The sequence below is a fragment of the Gracilinanus agilis genome, chromosome 5, assembly GCF_016433145.1.
Source record: "Gracilinanus agilis isolate LMUSP501 chromosome 5, AgileGrace, whole genome shotgun sequence".
Lineage (NCBI taxonomy): Eukaryota > Metazoa > Chordata > Mammalia > Didelphimorphia > Didelphidae > Gracilinanus > Gracilinanus agilis.
Window position 1 is genome coordinate 212,338,906 of NC_058134.1, and position 24,576 is coordinate 212,363,481.

Here is a 24,576-nt window from a genome sequence, read left to right on the forward strand (position 1 = left end):
AATATTCAAAAGAGATTGTTTATGACACTGAACTTGTGTACAATTTTTCCTTACTATGAATTACCATATTTAAAATAGTAATTCCATCCTGCTTGTCAGTGTCCCACACTCAATTTTTCTTCTGCTCTCCTAGTCTAGTCAGAAGGATATGTTGAGTTTAATAGAAGGAGAACATCCTGTAAGAATAGAGAGATAAGGGATAAGGAAGAATGCAAAATTGTCTCTAAAAGGGAGAGAGGAAAATTTAGCAATGAACCCTGAGAAAAAAATTCTGGAATGAGAAGGCATGCAGAGGAGAGTTTGGGGAGTTAACTGTCACTTCATGGGTTTTCCTGTCCCTGAGCTGGAAGGGAGAACAGCAGCTTCATCAGCTCCTGTGACCTGACCAGTTTATGGAGAAACTTGGAGGTTCCTGTACCTTGGAAGATATCTAGGAGGTAATCTGGTTTTCCCTGCAGTGCTGTGACAATTTGGCTGAGGTAATCCAAAGATTTTAACAACTGGGACTTTGGGGTTTTCACCTTAGAAGCCAACCCCAGGCTTGGGGAAGGACTCAGTCCATCTATGAGACTATTCTCAATAGCCTTTTAGAGACGATTTAAGGTTAGCTGATTAACAATCTGGGATACTTAGTCTAGGTAGTTAGATGTTTTTTGGGTTTAGATAAGAACAGGGAGCTGGTAGAAAGGTTTTGGAAGATCAGAAGAGCTCTCTCGTGAGAGAGGTGTAGAAGTTGGTTGGAGATAGAGCTCTGTAGAATCAGGGACATTTTGGATCTTGACTAGCAGTTCCCTAGCCTTAAGTTGCAGAATAAACTTAACTTTTGTGTTTTTTGATATAGTCTCAAGGGTTTTTGTACTTCACTGACCCTGGGAAGGTTCTTGGGTGGATTTTTTACCACCAATCCATCTGGGTCCTTCTCTATATACATATCTCCTTTTGGAGAGCTCTTGCAGGTGGGGGCGGGTGCACCAGTGTGGGCCCGGGCTCCCAGGGGATGGGCCGCCCCTCCCCCACATAACAGCTCTCCCCAAAATCAAGACCCTGACCGCCTCAGGCAGCTGGAGTGGCAGAAGCTAGAGCGGCCCTGCAAGCAAGAAAACACAGCTCTGCCCCACTACGGGGAAAATTTTCTGTCCTTACTGTGGGCTTTCTGGGTAGATTCGTATCCCGAAGTGGTACGCCAGATTATAAGATTAAAAAAATTAATATCCAAGTATTCTAAGTATTATATTTTTAAAAGCTTATTAATAATAATTTCAGGTAAAGGGAAGTAAAACCTCAGTAAAGAAAGAAATTTCCCCAGACCTCAGATGCTGGAGAGCTGAGAGCAGAGCCAAGCTGCTTAGAGGAGAGAGAGCGCCCAAAGGCGGGGTTATCTACAACTATATACAAAACATGAGCAAGCAACATGGTGAAGAGAGGAGAGGAATTCTGGGGAATACTAAAAATTCTGGGGAATGTAGTCCTGGGGTACAACATTTTCTAATTTCATATAAGTCTTTTGTAAGTTCCTCAATTTCATAAATTTCTACTTTAAAAGAGATTTCTCCACTAAAACTTCTATTCAACCACCATTGTTCAAGTAATTCATCAGTTTTAAACTTCTGCAACCTTCCAAGTTCTTTGTTGGTGAAATTCTTCACATCTTCCCATTTCTTTGTTGAGAAAATCGTGGTTTGGGGAGTGAGAGAAGCCCAAGGTTTTTTTACTCTCAGGATCGGTGAACAATTCTCACCTTAACTTTGACTTCCATTCTCTTGTATCTCTATCTCTGATCTCAATGGGAATGAACACTTTTTTCAGGGAGACTTGAGTTTCTCAATATCTTGTCCTTTTATCAGCTTTTCCCCTTTTACTTATGCTTTTATATTAGTCACCTTTCCCATCTTCAGAGCATAGTCCTTAAAAGCAAGAGCTCTGTTTCTAGTTATTAGCTTTGCTAAGAGGATTTTCATTTTCCTAATGACAGCAATTTAGCTTTGTAAGACAGTTAACAATAACCAGGTAATGCTCCCTTTCATATATATTCTATTTTAAATTCTAGCACCCATTAAGTTAATCCTATCTGATTGTTGGAGTACCCCTCATTGAGAGGGCTCATCTGTGGCAGCTGCAGGGGTCGTATTGCAGATAATTTGCCCAAAAGATTCCACTTTCTCAGTTTTACCATTCAAACACAAGAAACACAGGCTCATTTAAGTTCGAAATTTGAATAAATAAAATAATAAATAATCTCACATACCTGGCAACCATATGACAGTTAACAAAAGGACATTTACTTAACTATAGAATAGAAAGAATATTTAGGAAGTATACTGATGGTTCATTTAGATAGACACTGACTCCTTTGTCTCCATATCTGCCCTGAAAATGTGCTGAATCTCTTAGAACTTCCATCAAGTCTGAAGGGCTCTAACCTAGGTGCATACTGTCTTGCTTTAAGCACCTCCTGCCTACCCTTCATCTTCCAGAAGGAAGAGGGCCATTTCCAGCCCAGTCTCTCCTGCTTTGGGGAAGGGAGAGTATCACCTCTCCTGCTCTAAGCTCTTGCTCCTTCACCTGAACCTTCCTGCAGTTCTCAAAGGGCTCCCCCACAGAGGTCATATTCTTTACTTTGAAAATCTTTCTACATTTTTAACTTAATGATTAACAAATTCCTTCCTGCTCAAACTTTTCCCATTCCAGTACTTCTGAACCTTTATAGACCATCATCAAAACCCCATTCCACAGTCCCCCTGCCCAATTCCAGTTCCTTATTTCCATTCTCTTCAACTACCCCATCCCTCCACTGGGCCTTCTGGAATGCCAGCTTCATAGGGAACAAACTCGATTTCATCTTAAATCTTTTTTTCCCATTCCTTCCATCTTCTAGCTCCCATGGAGACCTAGCTCTTTCCTGATGACACATACTTCCTAGACACCTTTTCTGCTACTTGCTACACTTTAACTCATTGCATCTGCACCCCCCAATTGGTCATGGTAGGAGAGTTGGAATACTCTTTGCTCTTCATTCCTACTTCTAGGTTCTCTTCCTGCCACCATCATATAGGAACCTTTCCTTTGAAATTCATACAACCCACATCTACCACCGAAATAGAATCCTGGCAACTGTTGTCAGCATCTTCAAAGTTCTACTTCTTTCTCAATAAGTATGATACCTGGCTTATTGTCTCTATTCCCTGAAATTCTGCTGTTATACTCTAGAAAGAGGGTGTTGTGTGTGTGTGTGTGGGGGGGGTGTACACATTCCCTCAGACGACCTAACCTGCCAGTATATCTACTTACCCATTTCCCTCAGCTACACACAAAGATGATCATACCCTTGATCTTGTCAAATAAATGCAGGCCCTCTATGTTCATCCCTTTTCTGATCACTATCTGTTGAATTTCTACCACTCTCTCTGCCTTCTAATATCAAGCCCTGTTCTTTGTCTGAAGTGTGATCTCTCATCCCTTGATCCTTGAAGCCATCAACCCTGCACTAGCCATGCTTTCCTCTTTTCCCACTGTGAGTCCCTGGTGAACCAGTTCTGCTCTATACAAACATCTTCTCATGAGTTCCTAGTCTTCTTGTTATTGCACCTATTGTATCCAGCTAGATCTCAGTTTTGGATCACTCATCATCTACTGCCTTTGTGCAGACATATGCTTCTAAAAGAAGGTAGAAAAAAAATCACCCAATGGTTTTGATTGTGTCTACCACAGATTTATATTACACAACCTCAACTGGGCTCTCACTGCTGCTAAGCAAGCCTCCTACATCTCCCTCATGAACTCGTCATCCCATTCTCCACAGAGGCACTTCTAAACCTTTTTCATCCCTTCACAAACTTTCCTTGACTTCCTCTCCCTTCACCCTCTTAAATGAGAACCTTGCTTATATTTTATGGGAAAAAATTACAGCCATTCACCGAGAGTTCCCTCTTGTCTCTTGTGTTACAGAGATACTTTCTGCTACTATCTCCTCCTTCACTCTTGTCTCACATGATGAGATAAGGTAAACCCCTCTCCCTGCACAATAATTCCATTCTGTCTTATCTCTGCTAGGTTAATGTCCCCCAGTCATCTTTGCTCTCTCACTTCAGTCTTTCCTCATCTGCTATATTCTTTTTGCTTATAAACATGCCCATATCTCATCCATCCTCCAAAAAACCACACTTGATCTGTCTGTGCCCTCTGACATCCCATATTTCTCCTGTTTTTTTTTTGGAGCTGAACTCCTTGAAAAATGGTTACCTCTATTTCCCCTTTCAGTCTCTTTTTTCCCTCTTACTCTCTTCTTAACTTTTTTGTCTTTTGATCTCATTATACAACTAAAACTGGTCTTTCAAGTTATTAATGACCTCTTTAAGGACCAGTCTCAATCTTCATAGCCTTTTCTCAGTCTTCATGCTTCTTGATTTCTTTGCAGCCTTTGACACAGTAGGTCACCTTTTCATTGAGATAGGCTATTCCCTGTAGGTTTTCAGGACATCACTCTCCATTCTGTTTCTCCTCTAGCCTAGCTGACTACTCTTCAGTCTCCTTTACTAGATCTTCATTCCTACAGGGCTCTGTCTTCTCCTTCTATTATATATTATTTCATTTGGTAATCTCAGCAGCTCCTCTACATTCAAGGGTCATTTCCTTGCTGATATTTTTCAAATCTACTTATCCAGACCTAACCTCCCTTTTGGCTTCAAGTTTCACATCTACAGCTGCTTATCAGAGATCTCAAACTAGATATCCTTCAGGAAATATCTCCATTCTCCATCTGCATCTCTACTAGTCTCAACTTCAGGGAACCTGATGCCTTTCCTAGGATAAACAGATTACTTCTAATCTTATCCCAGTGCTGCTAAGTCATCCAAGGATACCTTCACCACCTCCCTGAGCCTCTTCTCCAGGCTGACAGTAGAATTGGAGTTTAGAATACTAAACTCCTCCCAAAACCTTCCTTTATAAAGGGCAGAAATTGAACTTCCAGCTCACTCTACTTTTCAGCTTCCCAGTGTGCTATTAGACTTTAATTCCAGAACAAGGACTGTCTTTTCCTTGTCTGTATCCCCAGGGTTTAGCATAATTACTTGGCACATAATAGGTGCTTAAGAAATGTCTGGGCAGCTAGGTGGCAGGGATAGAGCTCCAAGTCTGGAGTTAGGAAGACACATCTTCTTCCTAAATTCAGATACTTACTAGCTATGTGAACATGGGCAGGTCACTTCACCCTGGTTGCCTCAGTTTCCTCTTCTGTAAAACCCAGAGAAGGAAATGGCAAACCACTAGTATCTTTGCCAAGAGAACCCCAAGTGAGGTCATGAAGAATTGGATATGACTGAACACAACATCTGTTGAACTTAAGTAAGTTTAAATACCTTATAAAGCATCTTAAATTCAGCATGTTTAAAATTGAAATCATTTTTTCTTCAAACCCTCCTCCCTTCTAAACTTCCCTATTATGACAGAAGGTACTACTATCCTCCTGTTCCTTCAGACATGCAACCTAGGTGTCATCCTTGACATCTCACTATTTCTTTGATTGCATTTTTCTAAATCTTTTGAGTATAAGTCATTCTCTCCTCTGAAACTGCTGCCCTCATCTCTTCACATCTTTTAACTATTTGCAGAAAATCTATTGATTGGTCTTCTTGCCACAAGTTTCTCCTCAGTGTAACCCACTCTCTATTTAAAACCCAATACCTTCTATGGCCATGTGCTCTTCAGTGCAGTGACACTGGCCTCTTCCTACAAGAGACTCCCATCTCCTGAATCCAGACATTTTCATTGGCTTTCCCCCAAGCCTGGGATGCTGCCCAAATCCCCTCCTGGCTTCTGTGACTACCTTCAAATCCCAGCAAAAATCTCAGGCTTTTACTAGAATCCTTTCCTAATCTCTCTTTATTCTAATGCCTTCCCTCTATTGATTATTTCCTATTTAACATGTATATAGTTGTTTATAGGTAGTTATTTTCATGTTATTCTGGCCCCCCGCCCCAATTAATTGTGAGCTCCTTAAGGAAAGGCCTTTTGCCTTTCTTTGTATCTTTAGCCAGTGACTAGCCTATGGTAGGTGCTTAATAAATATTTATTGACCTGTTGACTAGTTTTTGACAGTTCTTTCGTGAATCATTTTTTAAAATCTTTGACCATCAAAGGTTTATTATATATAGCAAAGTTGGATTCAGCTAATTGTGTTTTATGGTGGATTCAACCCATTCATGTTCACTGTTGATCATTGTTTATTTCTGGAGAGACTGAGCTTTTCTTTTCCTTATGGCCCCCCTTTATAAGAAGAAGGGAGTGATTCTAGAAGGAATTTGATTCCCACTTGTAATTCTATAAATAAAGTGCTCTGTTCCTACTTCCCTGGCTCTCCAATTTTCATTAAGTCTCTACAGTGATCTCAACTTCTATCTTTTTTTCTTTAATTACCCTTTAATGATTGGCCCTTGAACCTTGATATTTGCTTTGTAAATCATTTCCTCCAGTTCACCCATCTTTTTATTCATTTTTATTTACTTTTTATTTATTTTTATTTCTTTCTTGTTTAATTTCATGTATCTTTACCCCAAATTTTGTGTATTCTTTTATTCCCCCATCCTTTTCTATATGTTGATATATCCATTTCTTGCCCACCCCATTTATATGAAATGCTAGTTTCCTTTTTCTTCCTTATTTAGTTCCTAGTCTGTTCCTTTTTCTCTCCCTTTTCTTTCCTTTATTAAAAACCAAACAAGCAAAACAAATCTACACCTATAATTTCTAGAACCTGGCAGTTAGTTGGTGTACTGGATAGAGTCAAGAAGACTTGAGTTCACATAGGGCCTTCATTTAGCCTCTCTCTGCCATATTTGTCTTATTGAACTCCCTCTGTCACACTCAAAGACATTAGTATTCTGTTTTTCATTCTTTTGACTTTGTTGTTTCTTGATGTTTCATTGAGCCATTAGCTTCCACTTGCCTAATTTAATTTTTTTTTTACTTTTTTTTTTTTAAACCCTTGTACTTCGGTGTATTGTCTCATAGGTGGAAGATTGGTAAGGGTGGGCAATGGGGGTCAAGTGACTTGCCCAGGGTCACACAGCTGGGAAGTGGCTGAGGCCAGGTTTGAACCTAGGACCTCCTGTCTCTAGGCCTGACTCTCCTAATTTAATTTTTAAGAAATTATTTTCTTCATTGAGCCTTTTGCACCTCTTTTTCTACTTGGCTAATTCTGTGGGTTTTTTTAAAGTGATATTTTCTTCAGGGTTTGTGTATGTCTGTTTATGCCTTTTTTGTTTTTTTTTTTTTTTTTTTTTTATCCTGGGACTCCATTCTAGGAGCATAGGGCCACAACCAGTAGGCAATGGGTCGCTCAGGGTCACCCAGCTGGGAAGTGTCTGAACCCGGATTTGAACCTAGGACCTTTCGTCTCTAGGCCTTGGCTCTCAATCCACTGAGCTAGCCCAGCTGCCCCTACTTTAGGTTGCAGTTTCTTTGGCAGATGTAGTTTTTACAGGGTGGGGTTGCTAGCCCCACGCCCAACCCTCCTCCTTTTTTCATCCGGGCTAGGGACCGTCCTTAGCCCAGGAGTGGTAAGGATGGGCGATAGGGGTCAAGTGACTTGCCCAAGGTCACACAGCTGGAAGTGTCCGAGGCCGGACTTGAACCTAGGACCTCCAGTCTCTAGGCCTGGCTCTCAATCCACTGAGCCACCCAGCTGCCCCTATGCCTTTTTTACCAAGCTGTTAATTGTGTTTTCGTAATTTCCTTCCTTTGTTCATTTCTCTACCTAATTTTTCCTTTTATTCCTCATACTTAGTTTTTAAAATTACTTTTTTATCTCTTCTATTTCATTGTCTTCTTCTGAGTTTATGTCTTAAACTTCCCTGTCTCCTTAGTAACTTTTAATGGTCAGTGTCTTGTTTTGTTGTTTGCTTATTTTTCCACCTCATTTCTTGATTTTGAACTTTGTTAAAGTCAGTGCATTTTTAGTGGGATAGGGGGTTGGGGACACTGTCCCAAGCTTCAGGCTTTTTTGCACTGATATTTTCAGAGCTAATTTATGGGGGTGGGGGGGTTGGAAATTTTCAGTGCTTCCAAGATGATGTGGTCTGGATGGAGGTGTAATTACTTCTCTCCTAATCTGCAACCTAGTCCTTACCAAGGAAGGGCCCCCTGCTTCTTTGGGATTGCAGTTGATAATGTTCCTCAAGGCTCCTGCTCCCTTTATTTATTTATTTGTTTGTTTGTTTGTTTTTTTAAACCATTATCTTTCATCTTAGAATAAATACTGTGTATTGGTTTCAAAGCAGAAGAGCAGTAAGGGCTAGGCAATTAGGGTTAAGTGACTTGCACTAGGTCACACAGCTAGGAAGTGTCTGAGGCTAGAGTGAACCCTGGACCACCCATCTCTAGGCCTGACTCTATAGCCACTGAGCCACCCAGCTGCCCCCTCCTGCTCTCTTTAGACTAGAAGTGATACTGTTCCTCAGAGATCTTACTTCCCTCTTGACTGGAAGTGCTCCTTTCTACCCTAGAATTGTGATCCAGAAATGGGTATAGACAATGGAGTTGCCAAATTGTCTAATACTGTGTCCAGTTCTAATACAGGGATCCCCTCTAATCTCTTTCTGACCAGTTGCCAGGTTAAAGGAACCTGTCACTGACTGCTATGTCTGTCACCACCACCTAGTTTTGTCACTGGTGTTTCATCCCTCTAGGCTCTGGGTCAGCTTCTACTCCCATGTCACAGATTTCCCCTTCTGATCTCCTAAGTTGGTTTGGGAATGGAACAAGTTTCATCCTTAAAATTATTCTGATAGATGGACTTTTGTTGTAGAATTATAGATCTAGAACTGGAAGGAAACTCAAAAAGTCACCCGATTTAGGCTCTTCATTTTATAATTGTCTTTTAAATTTACAATAAAGCTAAATTGAGTATTTGTGTTTTCCTGGGTTAGGCTTTGTGGTAGTTTCTTTTTATGAGTCATATGAAATATTTTAGAATAAATTTTATTTACATAATATGGATACCAGTTCTGATCTCTCTTTGCAGGAAGATGTTTCATTGAATGGATATAGAAAATATTTGATATCTCAGTCCTCCCCAGCTCCATTGACTGCAGCTGAGGAAGAATTACGGCAAATTAAAATTAATGAGGTATGATAGCCACTTCAGAGGCCTTAATGTTTGGAAATTTAATTGTCAGTGGAAGTTGATAGATTTGATATCAATAACAGAAAAAAGGGGAGTAGTTTGTTGTCTTATATACTTACTATACATTGGGTCTTATAATTATATTTATTGTTCATTAGGCACTACTTGAGAAGAAGGTGATTATGAAATCTTGACCTAACATGTAATGCTCATGAACTATTTTTGTGATTTGTTTTTAACATTTTTCTTTGAGTGCTAAAAAATGGTCAAAAATGACTTCTTATATTTATTCTATAAATATTTGTATATGTTGTTTCTTTTTTTAGAATGTAAACTCCTTATAAATAGGAATTATTTTATTCATTGTATTTGTTATCTCTAACACACTACCTGGCACATATTAGGTGCTTAATACTTTTTAAGTATTTTAGGAAATAGTAATGATTACCTATTGGGAGTAAAATGCAGTTCAAGTAGGCTCTTTTAATGAAATTTTGAGAAACTACTAGAAGATTAAATCTTTGAAAATTGACTTTTGTGTTAATTCCATTAGCAATCCTTATTAATAGACTAATGGATATCTTCTGAGATTTTTTTACATAAAAGATCCATTAGTTGAAGTGCCATTGGTAGAATAATAACTAGAAAGGTGGTTAATTCATGGTATTTATCCCTGGTGTCAAAGATTTATGTTTATATTAAACTCTAATTCTTTTGTACAGTGTTTCTTTTGTTATGCTAACTTGGTTAAGTGTGACAGTATTTTATTTTTTGCAATCAGAACTCAACATGTACCAAGTTTACTTTTGCATATGTTTACAATATATTTCTATTATCCAATATCATTTATGATGTAGATCTACATTTTTAAATTAAAATTTTCTTTAGTATTTTTTCTATTGTTGCACTGCAAATGAGAATCTTGTTAGCTGTATTTAGTTTTGATTCACTTATCAAAATGTTAAAGTGGGCTCCTGTAGCATTAGCAAAGAACTTCTTAAATTTTCTGAATTTTTTTTTTCTTAAAATACCTGAACTACTCACTTCTTTTTATTAGAAACGAAAACACTAAGTTTGGAACTTCTGCAGTGGTGATAACTGTTCAGCTGTTGTGGGTATCTGTATACTGTGTTGTATTTCCTTGAGTGCATGGTGTTTGTACTACATTTTGTGTCTGCCAGAATAAAGTGAAGCTTTATAGTTAGTGTTTTATATAATACTATACTGTTGAAACTCAAATTGTTAGTCCTTGTACTCTTAAGAGAGTAGTCAGATAGTAATGGATCAGAGAGCTTAAGTAGTCTGATTTTTCAGTTCTGGTTATGTTGAGATCTGGCTCAAAAAACCAAATTCTTTGCCCTCACTTGTTTTTCATAAACATGTCTTTTACTTTGCATGACAACAAAGTAGTAGGACTTACAACAAAAATGGTAAATTTAATTGGTTTATAGGATTAATTTTCAAGATCCAGGTGTTGCAGAGAAAAAAGATAGTGCTACTTAATTTATGTAAGTTAGGTTTCTTTAACATATGTACTATTTGCATACATGATGCTAGAAATTTCATTTGTAATTTGAATCATTATATTGCCTTTCAGGTCCAAACTGATGTTGGTGTGGACACTAAGCATCAAACACTACAAGGAGTAGCATTCCCTATTGCTGGAGAAGCTCTTCAGGCTTTGGAAAAATTGAATAATAGACAGCTCAACTATGTACAGTTGGTGAGAAAAATTGTACCAATTATGTGTAAATAAATCAACAAATTGATTATTAAGAAAAGAAAAACAAAGTTTATTTTTCAGCTGTTACCCTTTCTGTGGTAATAAATAACAATGGCTGACAACTATTTGGTGTTTCACATAACATTAATTCTTTTAAGCTTTGTGATAATTCTGAGATAATACAAGTTCTATTATTCTTATTTTATAGATGAGGCAGCTGACACTTAGAATAAATAATTTGTCTGTTGTTTAGCACTATCTACTAGAGCATACTTAGAAACCCTTAGAAACTTATGTTTAAATTTTATTTGTAAAATGTATAAAGAAGTTTTTGAACTGAGGCTCTCTTTGTGTTTTAACAAGTATGTGCTATCTCTTATTGACAGGAAATAGATATAAAAAATGAAGTTATCATTTTGGCCAACACAACAAATACAGAGCTAAAAGACTTGCCAAAAAGGATTCCAAAGGACTCAGCACGTTATCATTTCTTTCTGTATAAACATTCCCATGAAGGAGACTATTTGGAGTCTATAGGTATACGTTATATCTCTTCTCTTGGAATTTACATTAGGATTTTTCTGCTTAGTACTATTTCAGTAAGGTATCCTTACCATTTTCTTGTTCCTTGAGCTTTGTTGTTATTTTGCTTTGCTTTTGATGACATGCTGTTAATTTTCAAAGAATTATTTTATCTTGCAGTTTTTATTTACTCAATGCCTGGGTACACGTGCAGCATAAAAGAACGGATGCTTTATTCTAGCTGCAAAAGTACTCTGCTAGAAATTATAGAAAGAAAACTACAAATGGATATAATTAGAAAGGTGAGTATGCTTGGTTTTTTCCAGGGCCTTCTATTTTATTCTAATTTCATCTTGTCACAATTTGTAAAATTCTTCTTGATTTGTTTTAATTTGAGAAATCACCTTTTTTTTTTTTTCATAGCTCCTCATAGACCCCAAGAGAGATCACTGTCAGTGCAAGTTACCTGAAAAAACTCATATACATTAACCCAGAAACAAATCAGGGGCTTACCTAGGTGCCTACTGCAGAGTAGACATGTTTTTTAAAAGATAGTTGACAGTAGTATTAACAAGAAAAATAAGACTCCCTAAATGACTTTTGGAGTGAAAGAATTTAGCAGAACTTTTAAGTGAAGTCACCTTGTCACTCCCAACTCTGGTGAGGTAAAAAGACAATTTCTTAATTCCTAAATCAATTGCCCCTTTCTCAATCCTCATCTTTCTTATCTCTCTACCAAATTTGACACTGTTGGTCACCCTCTCTTCCTGGATAATTCCTGGATGCTCCTCTTAGGCTTTTGTGACATTGAGCTCTGGGATATCTTCCTGCATATCCAGCTACTCATCAGACTCCTTGTTGCATCATCATCCGTAATTCTACCTCCTAACTGTCGATTATGCCACAAGGCTCTACCCTGGGCCCTTTTCTCATAATATACTCTCTTAGGAACTTTATCCGCTCACACGAGTAAGGTTCCTGCTATGCAGGTGACTCCCAGATATAGAGAGCCAATCCTGGTCTCTTTCCTGTACCTCAGTGCTATGACTGCTGGCTTTTCCCACATTTTGAAGCCCATCATCCTATAACAGTGAAGTAGAATGAATTATTTTTCCTCCTCTCCATTATGTCCCACTCTTCATGACCCATTGGGGGTTTTCTTGGCAGAGATACTGGAGGGGTTTGCCATTCCTTCTCTGGCTCATTTTACGGATGAAGAATCTTTAAGTGACTTGTCCCAGAGTCACAACTAATAAATGTCTAAGGCTAGATTTGAACTCAGGTCCTCCTGCCTCCCGGGCCAGCATTCTTTCCACTAGCAGATTCTATATACCTATGTACCACCTAGCAGATTCTATATACCTATCTTTAGGTGTACACAATGTTCAGAAAAAACTACTAGCTCTGGTGTGAGGACTTACCGAGGCCTTTTCACGGCCACTTTCCTCCTTTAGTGTCCACCCACCACTCAGCTCTCACCTGCAGCATGTGCAGGAGCCACACCTTGGTAAAACCATCTCAGCAAGTGGACTAAACCAGGCTGCGGGCACTAAGAGGCCTCAGGCCCATCAGTGACTTAGGAGAGCGTGACCTCCCCTGGCACAAGGGGCACGTGACACCAGTTTGTTCCAGCAGCCCAGAAGATAGCCGAAGCAGGGGCCATAGAGGAGCCTGAGCTTGCTTAGACGTCTGAGAAACCAAGGTCGTCCGCTGCGCCCTGGGCCATCGAAGGCGGCCCTGACTTCTCTCTTGTCCCTGGAAGAAGAGGGGGAGGATGCCAGCTCTGCCGCACTGCAGTCCGATTTATGCACGCATCAAAAGCCATCACCCGTATCACTAGGGATGTCATCTTGGTCCTCTTAAGTGTGAAGGAAAACAACTAACCAAACAAACGCTTCCTGGTTGTTTCTAACCGAACGTCCACAACAGCACATTCTCTTTTTCTAAAAATCCTCTGTATTCTAAACTTGACTGTTTCTCTCATGCATTCTACCAAACTCCCAGTCACTGAGGCTCATAACTTAAGTCATCTTTACTATTTCAGTGATCGTCACCTCCTCCTTACTCCATATATTTATTTACATAAATCTTATTTTTGCCTTCACAGCATCTCCCCCTTCTCTCCACTCTTAGAGTCAACACTTTAATTCAGGTCTTGCTCACCCCTCACCTGGACTCTTGCAATAGCTTAATTATCTTCCTGTCTGTCTTGTCTTTTTGTCTTCATTTAATCCTCTTCAGCAAACATCATTATATTTTTGTTTTGTTAAATATTGCTGTATGCAGAATTTTAATTTGAACAAAAGTATAACCTGAGGCAGATCTCCACACACAAGATAACATTTATTAGCAGGGACATGCTACCTATCTATAAATATGTCAGTGACTTGCTTTCATTTATGCCAAAGACCCTGAGCAAGAGGATAATTCCCCCTGTAGAGGATTGGAAAGTATAGCACAAGGAACAGAACAGCCTACATGACGCCCTTAGATTAAGGGCAGTGATTGGTTACAGAGCTGAGGTTGGAATTGGTTGGAAGTTTGGTAATGAGCGTTAGCAGTGACACCCTTTTCTACTCAAAAGTGCTTATTGGATTCCGGGTGCAAGATAGCAGCCCAGACCATTAGACAACAAACCAGATATCCTTAAAGGATATAAATAGATAGGCCCAAACTCCCTTTGCCTCCTGTGCATTCTCCAGGGTCAATTAAATTCCTTGAGGCAGAAGAGCTGGATTTTTCAACTTAATCCATTACTAGCCAGCTGAACACTGAACTAAGTTTAATTTATATATTTCACTATATGTCAGTTAATGCAAAGAAGCATGACTTAAAAAGGTCAATATCAATTATTTGTAAATAGGATCAGTAAGAGAATGATAGAGGACCAATCTTATATACCACCCCTGTACACAACTGCTAAGGCGCTGTTCTTGTAGCACACTGACTGTCATCACTCTCTGTACCTTTGCAGGCTTCTCTCACAGTCCTCCCCTTTCTGTATTCTACAGTCCAGTCAAACTGGCCATCTTCTTATTTTTCAGACATGTCACCTCATCTCCCATCTCTGTGCCTTTGCAGAGTTTCTCCATCTGTGCCTAGAGTGCAGTTCCTCTTAAAAACCCTTCACAGTTCACTTTAAGTATTATATCCTGTGTGAGGCCAAATGTTGATCACTTTATCATCTTGATTTCATTCTGCTTATCCCAGTTCTCATCCTCTTTCTCCTCAGGCTCCTTCTTGCTCTGGGCCATGTTCATTTAAGTGTGCCCCCTAAGATTCTTTCTTGGGTCTTCTTCTCACTAAAGCGTGTGTGGAGGTGTGTGTGTGTGTAAATACTATCTTTCCTGATGCTCTCATTAGCTCCTTTTGGTTTAATTGGTTTTGCTATTGTCTCTATGCAGATGATTTTAATTTATATATTTCACTATATGTCAGTTAATCTCCTGAGTTCCAGTCCTCTCTCACCAACTCCTTTTCAATGTTTCAGTCTGGACAATTGCATAGACATCCCAAACTCAACATGTTGAAAACAGAATTTAACTTTCTTCTCAGACCCTTTATCTTTCCAAAGCCTTCTTTTTGAGGCATCACCATATTTCCATTGCTCATGCCTTCAACTTCAGTGTTGTCCTTGACTCTGTCCTCACTCCACATCACAGTCCATTGTTAAATCCTGTTTACCTTCACAGGATCTTCCAGATACATCTCCCTCCCTACACAGCAGCCACAGTAGCGTAATGTGGGCCTTTATCACCTCATGCCTGTTCTCCCTCCCTCCCTCAGGTCTCTTCCCTCCAATCCATCCTCCATCCAGCTGCCAAAGTGTAGGTATCACTTGTCACCCTCAATAAATTTCAGTGGTTCCCTGTTATCTCTAGGATCAAACATAAGATTGGATGTTTAGTGTTTAAATTTATTCATAACCTGACCCATTCCTGCCTGTCCAGTCTATTTATACTTTGCTATCTTCCATTTACTCTGTGATCCAGTTCTACTGGCCAACTTAATGTTTCTGGCACATGACCAACTTCTTTCTGTGCCTTATCTTAGCACTGGCTGTCCGGCTCTGGAATGCTCTCTTCACGTCTGCTTCCTCTGTGACTTGGCTTCCTTCAAGAGGCAGTTCAAATCCTACCTTCTTCCAAAAGCCTTTCACACTTCCTCCAGCCGCTAGAGCCTTCTGTTCTGAGATTCCCTCACCTTTACTCTCTATATCCTATATCTCCCCAATTACTTACATGTTGTCTCCCCCATTAGAGTGTGAGTTACGTGAGGAAAGTGCTAATTTTTGCTTTTTCTTGTATCTCCAGCACTTAGTACATTACCTGGCACATAGTTAACACTTGATACATATTTATTGCCTGGTTGGCTGAAAATCCTGGTATACTAGCCTTATATATAAAAGCCTGGTATACTAGGTTAAATTTCTTAAAAGCTTTAAAAGCATTAAATTCAGATAATTTCATCATTTCTTGAGATACAGGTAGAACAAAGTATAAAAACCATTTTCCAAACAGAATGCTTGTTCACTCAGCTACCTTATTAACTGTGTTTTTTTGGATTACACATAATACATTTTTGTTATATTCATGTGTTTTTATATTACAAAAATTCATTTCAGAATACTGATAGTATTGGCAGTTATTTGGGTTTCTAGTTTTAAATATCTTAGGTTTAAATGCTATTTGATTCTAAATTTTCAGTATTACTAACCCTTTTTTACTTTATAGATTGAAATAGATAATGGAGATGAATTAACTGCAGACTTCCTTTATGAAGAAGTACATCCAAAGCAACATGCACATAAGCAGAGTTTTGCTAAACCAAAAGGTCCTGCAGGAAAAAGAGGAATTAGAAGACTGATTAGGGGTCCAGCTGAAACTGAAGCCACTACTGAGTGAAATACATTCCTGGTAATACTAAGTATTACAAGACCAGCTTTTTTTAATAATCCAGTTTTTAGTATCAGAGAACTGAAATCATTGCATATTAATGTGAAATGTTGAGAAAAAAATTATTAAAAAAAATAACCGTACCTCTTACCTGTTAATTTTCAGCAAGACAAACTCTAAAACAATTATTTCTATTCTTTTCAACCTAAATCTAAAAAACATGGTAGTATTTCAGTTTTAGAAGATTGAGTTTCCAATCAGCGCTTAATTAACATCACCCAATTTAGTTAGTCTTTGCATTTCCTATAATGCTTGAAATTCCATACAAGTAGGTTAAATCTGTGTATTATTATTATTGACATAAAGAAAAGCCAACTCCCAACCTCTCCTAACATTCCCTCCAAAATACTTTTTCCCCCCCTGATTTGGACATCCGTACGATTCATTTTTAAAAAACAAAAACAAAGAAGACAGAGAAGATTGTCTATTACTTAAAAAAAATTAAGAAGATTACTTAATTTGTTGAGTAAAAAGTTATTGACTCTTTTGAAAACATTGGTTTGTGCCTGATAGGTAGGAATATATCCACTTTGGGGAATAATATTAGCTCTTAAAGAAATCTAGGATACATTCATGATCCTTTGAAATTTGTAAGAGTTTATATTTCTACTTGACTTTTTACTTTGTTAATATTATTCTTGCACCAGATTGATTGACTGAAATTTTTAAATTATTTAGTAAATTTCATCAGTGAATGATTTCTCCTTACATTTTTGAAATGTTAAGTTTAAACCATTTTGGTACATTAAAAAAAAAATTTTTCCCCCAAGCTGATCAAGTTATTCTATGCTACAGGAGGGAGCCAAATGATTAAAATCCATATTGAATTTAAGGTTAATGTGATTAAATCAAAGAAGACACAAATTTTAAGACCAATTGAAACTTTGGGAAAAAACACTAATAGTGAATTTTTCTGTATAAAAGCTATAAATTTAACATAGTATTTGATTATTTTAAAATTATTGAACAAATTGTTTTCTAATTTATTATCTGTAGTACTTTGCACACTAGTATAAGTCAGCTTTTAAAGTTTGACTTGAACATATTTGCTTGGTTCGCTATCTTGTTTCAAACAGACACACAGTTATGCTAATGATTTTGCAGTTTGTTTCAAACTCTAGAAGTTTTGGGCTTAATTTGAAAGGCATTAAAACATTGCGTTGAATTCGATGTGTTTAAAAAATTGCTGCAAGAGCCATAATTTTCAGTTGGTTTCAGTTGGTTTCTAACTGAAGTGAGCCAGGATTTTCAATCAGTTAGGCATACACATTTCATATACAATGCAAAGCACTCTATTTCTAGGGTTCTAAATTTTATTGCACACAGTTAAACCCTTTTTTGCACACATTTATTTCAGCAGTGAGACCCAGTAGAGAAAGGCATTTTGGAGACAATCACAGGCTGACCAGTTGAGTACTTAAAAACTAAAAGGGGTTTTGTTTGTTTACAGGTAATAGTTCAGTTTATAATACTTAAACATGTTAAGTAATTTACATTCATCTGCACTAGTTTATAGATAGTAAAGGTGAATTTTAAATTTTATTTGCAAATAAGAATGTCATTAATAAGATATCCACTGAGTTAAAAAAATAAATTCCACTTACCCTACATTAAAGTAAATGAATATTCTTGAATATGATATAAATTTGTCTTAAGATAATTTTTTTCTAGTTTTTATTGTTGAAAATTTTTAAATGCCTTTATCCTAGAGCATAATGATGGCTCCTAGTATGTTTAAGGTAGAAGTTTACCAGAAATACAAATTAAAAAAAAAAACTAATGAATTTATACAGCAGCAGAGAATTATATTCCTCTTGTGAAAATTTATACGTACTTTTTATATCTCAATAAAAATGTTTTCTCTCTATGTTTTATATATTTTTAAGACCATTCTCTGTGGTATAATCTTAAAAAATCTTTCCTCTCTTTTTTCCATCTGGTATATTTATTCTTTCATGCTTCAGGTTTTTGGAGTTATTGCAAGTCTTTGCCCATAATTAGATTTTGAATTTTATGCAATTGCCTCAGATCTTCATTTTGAACAGCATTTTAATTTTTTTAACTCTTATTTTCTGTTTTTATAACACTCTTAAGACAGAAGGACAAGTGCAAGGCAAATGGGGTGAAATAACTTGCCTGGAGTCACACAAGTAGGAAGTGTCTGAGACTAGATTTGAACCCACGTCTTCCTTCCAGGCCTGGTGCTCTGTCCACACTTTATCACCTAGCTGCTCACAATTTACTTTTGTAATTAAGAATCTGAAGTGAAAAAGAGCATAAAAGAGGTCTGCGTTAGCAGCCTTCTGGGAAAAAAAGGTTTAACTGGTAAAGTATGCCTACTATATGCAGTTTTGGCAAATCAAATTCAAAACTGTTGCTTAGAACTACATTTGAATATGTAGTTGAATATGAATTGAACTCTTGGTTATCCAGTGGTAGATAACAGACCGTTTCCTGTTTCCCTTTCTTAATGTAGATGCTCTCATGGCTGTTCTGTTACCACGATTTTCTTTTGTTCCTTTAGCCATTTCACCTAGCTGTTCATTTTTGCTTCTTTTGCCAGGGATTTTGCAAATTTATTTCAGATATAATTTTTTTAAACTTTACATTCATACCATTACACTATTATTTCAGGACCCTTTAAATGGACCAGCAGACATAATGATTAAAGTATTTTAAATTTTTCTGAGCTTTACTGAATTGGCATTTTCTCTTTTATTATCTATTGTTTTAGGTAATTAAAGATTTCTCCTAGTAATTCAAAGTTTTTTATATTGAATAGTAACAAAGTTAGCCCATTGAAAGATTAGGGATATTATTTCTCTAGCACAGGCACTTTTAAATAATAATTAAGTGGTAGTACCAGTAGTATGACAGTAGCACTAGGGTAGAAGTTATGGTCCAAAGACATTTTGTATAGCTGCTTTACTCTTTGGCTCCTCAGCTGTTATGGGAAAGAATGATGTTGCCAGCTGAATCAAGTTTCATATATGGGATATATTTTACATTATTTGTCCATAAGCAAAGCTTGTAGTCTTAATTTCTCTGTCCCCAACCCCCCCCCCCATTCCACAAATTGAGAGGGTTGTAGTTTTTACTACTTCTAATTATTATATATTACTATTTTACTATTTTTAGTTCATATGAAAAGAGGATCAGTTTGAGTGTATCCAATAAAAAGTAGCTCTTAACTAATCTTTTTTTAAAAAAGTCTTTTCTGGTTGACTTATATAATATTTTTGTATAAATAATATGACCATTACAATGCATTGTAAAGTTACAATTCTTGAGTAAATTAGCGCCTTATTCTTAAGTTTATACACTTTATAAGATACCTGCTTCAACATAGTAGTGCTTATCCGCTGATGAAATAGTAAAAGAAAAATGACAATAAGGAAAGGAATAGCTTGACGCTAATACAACTTGGAATTTAAAAAAATTAACTTTAATAATTCAGTTGCCAAGATCCATATAAGAGGTACTAATTAAACCAACTCAAAGAGGGTAAAAAAAACCCCATTTTATAGGGAAATTTGTCACATAACAAATATTATTAGTTCAGTCTGTTAGTTTAGGAAACCCTAGTCCTCTAACTAGGACAATATAGTTAGTCAAAAAGGACCACTCATCAATTATAGAAAAGCACTTGTAAGTACTTACAACCCTTACCACTCCTGGGCCAAGGACGGTCCCTAGCCCGGATGAAAAAGGAGGAGGGTTGGGCGTGGGGCTAGCAACCCCACCCTGTAAAAACTACATCTGCTAAAGAAACTGCAACCTAAAGTAGGGGCAGCTGGGCTAGCTCAGTGGATTGAGAGCCAGGCCTAGAGATGAAAGGTCCTAGGTTCAAGTCCGGACTCGGACACTTCCCAGCTGGGTGACCCTGAGCAACTGTGCTACCCAAATTAATTTATTCAAGGCATACCAGCAATCAAACTATTAAGGAATTGAGAGCTATAAAAAGTTGACAATTTTTGGAGGGAAATAATACAGTGGAAAGGAAGGGGCCTTGGCAGTACCTCAAAATAACTTGATGCTGGTTAAAAAAACAGATGGATCAGCCAACATTTATTACGTGTGTACCCTGTGCTAAGCTCGAGGACTACAAAGATAAGTCTCAAATCAAGGAATGTAATGTGAATTTGCCCCTTCCCATCCACTTCACTTAGCCTCTGTCACAAAGGAATATGCACAGTAAACTTCTGGAAGCCATAAAATGTAAATGCTGGACTATAATAATAATCCAGTTTATGAATGAAAGGTCAGGTTAATAATAAAGTAAGCACAGCACAGTAAAGCGAAGATAGAGGTTCTCTGTGTTGACCCTTCTCCACCCACTGTGCCTAGCTTTTATCACTGGAGGTTGGTTGTCTGCAATTTTTTTATAATTTTTATGAAGCTACTGAGAGAGGTTTGGACTGTGGCTCTGCATTTTCCCTCATGTATCTGATGAGAAAAAAAAACCCACTCAAATGATGACGTGTGTCTGCCAGCTGTTTCATTGTGAACTTTTTTGGGTTCCACTTCAGGTTCCAAAGCTTTCCTTTTATAATCTTGTTACTTCTTCCTTTCATCTTTGTCAAAAAAATGAAAATTGAGAAAGAACTGCAGGCACACTTTCCTCCCAAACTCTCTTTATAAAAGATGTTGTTACATCTTCCTATGCCAGAGCAATATTCTGGATTGCATGGTAAATTTTATAGAACTTCCCAAAATTTCTCCATGTCAAGTCTTTATCTGCCTTCAGTGCTGCCATTACTTGAACAAATGTAGTGCATAAATCCTAGGCCTTGAAATTCACAATCCCGACTGTCATAATGAGGAAGGCTTAGGGGGAAGGCCAACCTTTTTATATTTTCTTTAAAATTCATCAAAATTGGGGGCAGCTGGGTAGCTCAGTGGATTGAGATCCAGGCCTAGAGACGGAGGTCCTGGGTTCAAATCTGGCCTCAGACACTTACCAGCTGTGTGACCCTGGGCAAGTCATTTGACCCCCATTGCCTAACCCTTACCGCCCTTCTGCCTTGGAACCGATACACAAAATTGATTCTAAGACAGAAAGTAAGGGTTTCTTTAAATAAATAGATAATTTTGATTTTGATCCTGGAGATGATAGCCACCAAATGAAGGAAGAACTAGTGGGGAAAGATGTGGCAGGCAGACCAACCAGCAGGCAACTTCAGTATTCCAGGCTTCAAGCAATGAGGTGGAGACTGTCAGAGGTGAAAAACCGATGTATGCAAGGGCTTCAATCAGTTCAAAGGTTAATGTGTAATACAGAGGAGCAATTGGATACAGTATCCCCAACTGGAAAGGAGTATGGCAGGAATAGGAGTTTTGTGTCACTTATAGATGTCTCATTCCTCGTTTTTTGCTGTCATTTCATTTTTGCGCTTGTCGTAGCTCTTAAAGAGCACACGTCAATAACTTTGAGGCACTGAAGCAGCAGTTAGTGTTGTGAAATCAAGTGGGTCAAGAATCATTCAAGTGTATGACAGAACAGGATTACAGTTCAAAGTAAAATTGATAAAATAATGCTAGCAATTAACAATTACTTCAGAGTAGACCAAGAAAAACAAAAACTTTTAAGGAGACCTGGCAGCTGGAAGTTGATTTCTTTGCAGTGGAGCTTCTTAAAATCAGAACAGCAAAAAGAACTTTAAAAATTATATCTGTAGTGTAATGGGTAAATTAAACACTGGGGTTTGGAGAAGGGGAGAAGGAGGAATGATTGGGTGAAGAGGAATAACTAACTGAGACAAACGGGGGTCGCACCCATACCCACAAACACAGGACTTGGGAAATGAGTGATGACAGTTGAGGCCAACTGGCACTTCAGACCTACCCAGCTAGGGATTACCTATTAACCTAGAGTGAGCCCTCTGGATTGTGAAGAAGGAACAAAAGGAAGTTAAAAAACACTAATAATGAATTTAAGGGTAAGGGATGTAGGAAAAAGAACTTTAAAAATTATATCTGTAGACCATTGCTATGGATAAAAAATATTATTAGCAAGACAATGCAAAAAATGGAACACTGAAGTTTTTCAAAAAAGTGATTTTTACTGATGAAATTCACTTTCTTCATCCAAGGCTATATCATAACCATTGTCAGGAGAAATAGATGAGCCTATAATAATCTGGCATTTTTGTTAGACTTTAAAATATCTCAAAAAACATTTTGGGAATCTTTACTTCCAGTGATGACTCTCAAATCAACCTATCCTGCCCCAATTTCTCTCCGCTGACCTCCCGTCTTGAATCTCCAGCTGCCTTTCACACATCTCATACTGGATGTCCAATAAACAACTTAAACTCAATATATATAAAACCGAATTCCTCTTTCTCCTTTCACCCTCCCCCATCCCCATTTCCCCTATTACTATAGAAGGTATCCTCCCAGCTCCTCAGGCTCCCAGCCCCGGTGTCATCCTGGACATCTCGCCATTGCCCATTTATCCCACCTTTGTAATATGCACTGCCACCACACGGGTGCAGGCCCTCCCCTCTCACCTGGACCTGCTGATTGGTCTGCTCACCTCACATCTCCCACGATAATCCAGCCTCCATTCACCCACTCAAGATTTTTCTTTTTTGAATTTAAACCTTTGGTTTTAAGGCAGAAGAACTATAAATGATTTGCCCAAGGTCATATGGCTAGGAAATGTCTGAGCCCAGATCTGAATCCAGGACCCTCCATCTCTAGCCTTGGCTCTATCCACTGAAGCCCTTAGCTGCCCACCAGGGATTTCTCTAAAGCATAAATCTGACCTCAAAGTCTTTGGGATCAAATATAAGATCCTCTGACATTCAAAACCCTTCCTGACGGAGCCCCCTTCTACCCCACTTCTTGCCACACACTTTTCAATCCAGTGACCTGGGCCTTGCTGTTCCACAAACAAGACACTCCATTTCCTAGTTCTGGGCCTTTCCCTGCTCATCTCTCAGCTGGCTTCCTTTGAGTCCCTGCTAGTACAAAGGCCTTCCCAATCCCCCTTAGCACTAGTAGCTTCCCTTTCTTATTTCCTATTTACCCTGTGCCTAGCTTGTTTGTACATATTTGTTTGCTTGTCATCTCCCTCATTAGATTGGGAACTCCTTGAAGGCAGAGACTGCCTTGTCTTGCCTCCCGTTGTTTTCTGGGTTGAGTTCGGTGCCAGGATCATAGCAGGAGCTTCATAAATGTCTGCTGACGGACAGTGGGCTCGAAAGTCTTTGAGGACAAGACGGATTCTGATAAATAGGCTGAGAAGCAAACTTGTTCTGTAATGAGAGAAATTCCCAAAAGGAGATGGGGATACTGCAGAAACGGCTCTGTACCACAACACGTGTCCTAAAAGCTTAAAGAATTTCTTCAAGATGTTCATCAGCAAGATTTAGTGGCCTGGGCATTCCCCCGATTTAAACTCCATTGAAAACTTGTAGACTAATAAAGCTGGGACTCGGAGAAATGTACTTCATCACGAAGAATTAAACCATGTTAAAATCCTATGAACTTGGTGTCACATCTTATAAAACAAGTGAAAAGACCCATTTTGCATATTTTTATAAAGATTTTAAAAGTTGTAAAATGTATTATTGAAGTCACTTTGTTTCTGTTCATTTGTATCCTGCTCTCATTTTTATTTGCACTTGTTTGCTTATATGGAATGTAAACTCCTTGTAGTTCAGTTTTTGTTTGTGTATCTCCATGTCATAAGCCTAGCCCATCGCTGGTACAAAACATACTTGTTTATGATTGATTGTCTCAGGGAGAGAAGGCTGGTGGAGATCCGTCCACACAGAATCAATACTCTGTGGCAATGGTGAGGCCCTTTGCACTGGCCTTTTCTTTCTTGGCCCTGACACTGCTACACTTTAGTGTCCTGTGACCACCATCCCTTTGGGCCAGGGCAAGTTTGCTCTTTGTCCAGGGGCTCCAGATCTGTGGAAAGCCTGCATCCCGAAGAAGAATAAAGGCAGCCAAGAGGAGCCAAAAGAACTCGGCCCCATCCCTGTCTGGTCCTCATTTCCCTTTGTCCTTCCTTTCCATTGTAGCCTTGGGAACACAGCCTTCTTTTTATATTCCTCTTCCTCCTAGTCATCTCGGTGTATAGCAGGTGTAAGCAAAGCATATGATTTTTAGTGCAGAGAGGTAGAGGCAACATGAACTGGATAGTTGGTCTTGGAAAACCTGGGTTCAAGTCTGACCTGGCTATGTGGCTGTGGGAAACTGACCCTCTCCATGACCTAAGCCAACTCTGTAAGACTGAATTG

The 24,576-nt window shown here is 38.3% G+C and overlaps 1 protein-coding gene across 1 annotated transcript in view; it reads left to right on the plus strand.

Moving 5' to 3' along the window:
* The window catches only part of TWF1 (twinfilin actin binding protein 1), a 38,228-nt gene extending 20,742 nt beyond the window's left edge, over positions 1-17,486 (plus strand). The window contains exons 5-9 of the mRNA XM_044679825.1: positions 9,020-9,124; positions 10,719-10,844; positions 11,231-11,381; positions 11,547-11,668; positions 16,100-17,486. Coding sequence (XP_044535760.1) covers positions 9,020-9,124; positions 10,719-10,844; positions 11,231-11,381; positions 11,547-11,668; positions 16,100-16,270 — 675 coding nt within the window. The 3' untranslated portion in view covers positions 16,271-17,486. The remainder of the gene's footprint in view (positions 1-9,019; positions 9,125-10,718; positions 10,845-11,230; positions 11,382-11,546; positions 11,669-16,099) is intronic.
* The last annotated feature ends 7,090 nt before the right edge of the window (positions 17,487-24,576 follow it).